Source organism: Dipodomys ordii, unplaced genomic scaffold (genome assembly GCF_000151885.1).
Source record: "Dipodomys ordii isolate 6190 unplaced genomic scaffold, Dord_2.0 Scaffold43, whole genome shotgun sequence".
In the NCBI taxonomy this organism is placed as follows: Eukaryota; Metazoa; Chordata; class Mammalia; order Rodentia; family Heteromyidae; genus Dipodomys; species Dipodomys ordii.
In genome coordinates this window covers 5374482-5376261 of record NW_012267259.1, presented here as the reverse complement: position 1 = coordinate 5376261, position 1780 = coordinate 5374482, and the positions used below count along the sequence as shown (strand labels likewise).

General features: G+C 36.0%; 2 protein-coding genes across 6 annotated transcripts in view; both read right to left on the bottom strand.

The window, feature by feature from the left end:
- The window catches only part of LOC105987588, a 20976-nt gene extending 19340 nt beyond the window's left edge, over window positions 1–1636 (bottom strand). The window contains exons 1-2 of the mRNA XM_013018888.1: window positions 1575–1636; window positions 1105–1393 (exon numbers count right to left, since the gene is read on the bottom strand). Of these exons, the coding sequence (XP_012874342.1) occupies window positions 1105–1393; window positions 1575–1636 (351 nt within the window). The remainder of the gene's footprint in view (window positions 1–1104; window positions 1394–1574) is intronic.
- Window positions 1–1780, bottom strand: part of LOC105987640 (chromosome unknown open reading frame, human C18orf54) — a 52525-nt gene that overhangs the window by 5909 nt on the left and 44836 nt on the right. The window lies entirely within an intron of this gene.

Genomic DNA, 1780 nt, shown 5'->3' with positions numbered 1-1780 from the left:
AAAAAAAAAAAATGAACTTAACCATTTCACCTATTTCCTATATTTGGGGGAAGTTTGTACCCTGTGCTTGTAAATTCCTACTTGTAAATAATTACATTGCTATTTTGTAAGCTATCAAGAAACTTTAGAATTACAAAACTGCATTTTGACAACAATAAATGGAGCTCAACTGAGAATCAGAAAATACATGTTTTGTTGTTTTCCTCCTCTGAATATTTTGTTCTTTATTTGGACTTAAAATAAGAATATTATACAAACGATCATCTTAATTAGCACAACTAAATGAATTTAAATAATAACTTCAGGGGCTGGAAAGGTGGCTCAGAGGTAGAGTGCTTGCCTTACATGCATGAGGCCCTGGGTTCAATTCCTCAGCACCACATAAGCAGAAAAAGGTGGAAGTGATGCTGTGGCTCAAGTGGTAGAGCGCTAGCCTTGAGCTGAAGAGCTGGGGGACAGCACCCAGTCTCAGAGTTCAGGCCCCACGACTGACAAAAATAATAATAATAATGATAATAATAATAATTTCAACATTTTTATAAGCATTAAATTTTTAATTTTAAAATATAATTTACTCATTGTACAATTCATGAAATGAAAAGAAAATATGGTCTATTACACGTAGCAAACTTCTTACAGAAAAAATGACTTTCTGAAGAGTTTATGACTCCTCAGGGATATAAATTACAGCAATTTTCCATTGACTATATCATAATCTTTCTGCCAATATACTACAATTACCTATGGAAGACCTACATTACATGAAGGAAAATAAAAAACAAACAAACTTCAACACTTTTTGTCTGTACTAGAAACACAAGATATACTTTTAGGCCATTATTTAAATGACTGTAACTATTAGCCAGCTTCTTCTGAATCTGTGTAGATTACTGCCTAGAAACACAACTATTTATGCTCTCTGTGTGGCTATGTAGAGAATACTTTCATGGTAATACGTGCTTTCAGAAATGACCTGTACCTGGAAGTAGTGCTGTGGCTAAAGTGGTAGAGTGCTAGCCTTGAACTAAAGAGCTGAGGAACAGCGCCCAGGCCCACAGTTCAAGCTCTATGACCAACAAAAAAAAGAAAAGAAATGGCCTGTACCTTAAGTGACCTGGAAGCAATATCTTCAGGCGTAGAAAAGAATACATCATCAATGTCCAGAGTCTGAAGTTCATCATGTGTTGAGAAGAAGAGCAAGAAAAAGCAGTCTTCATTGCCCACATTTTTTATCCAGTGTAGTGTATTTTTAGGGAAGAAGATCACCTGGCCAGCTGTGACATTGTAGGTGGTAGCTACTTCACCACCATCATCAACCACCCCAATCCATGCTGTTCCCTGAAATACAAACAGAAAAGCAGACCTTACTTCATGCAGAACAATGTTTCTCAATCTGTTTTTATTACCTTTCTTCTAAGCTGTTTTCAAACTTACTTTCCTATCACCACCCTATAAAAATTTAATACCATAGATATATTAGATCATTATTTGTCTATCTATCTATCTATCTATCTATCTATCTATATATATATATATATATATGTACAGATACATATATATGTGAGTATCTTTACTTTGTATAAAAAGGGTAAAACTGCCAATTCCTCCATCCTCCGTAGGGGTGTTGGGATGCCATGTTTTAGAATTTGAAGAGAGTGAAGCACCATGTATAAGATGTGTTCATGGGCTGGGAAGGTGGCTCAGTGGTAGAGCGCTTGCCTTGCATGCATGAGGCCCTGGGTTCGATTCCTCAGCACCACATAAGCAAAAAGAAAAAAGC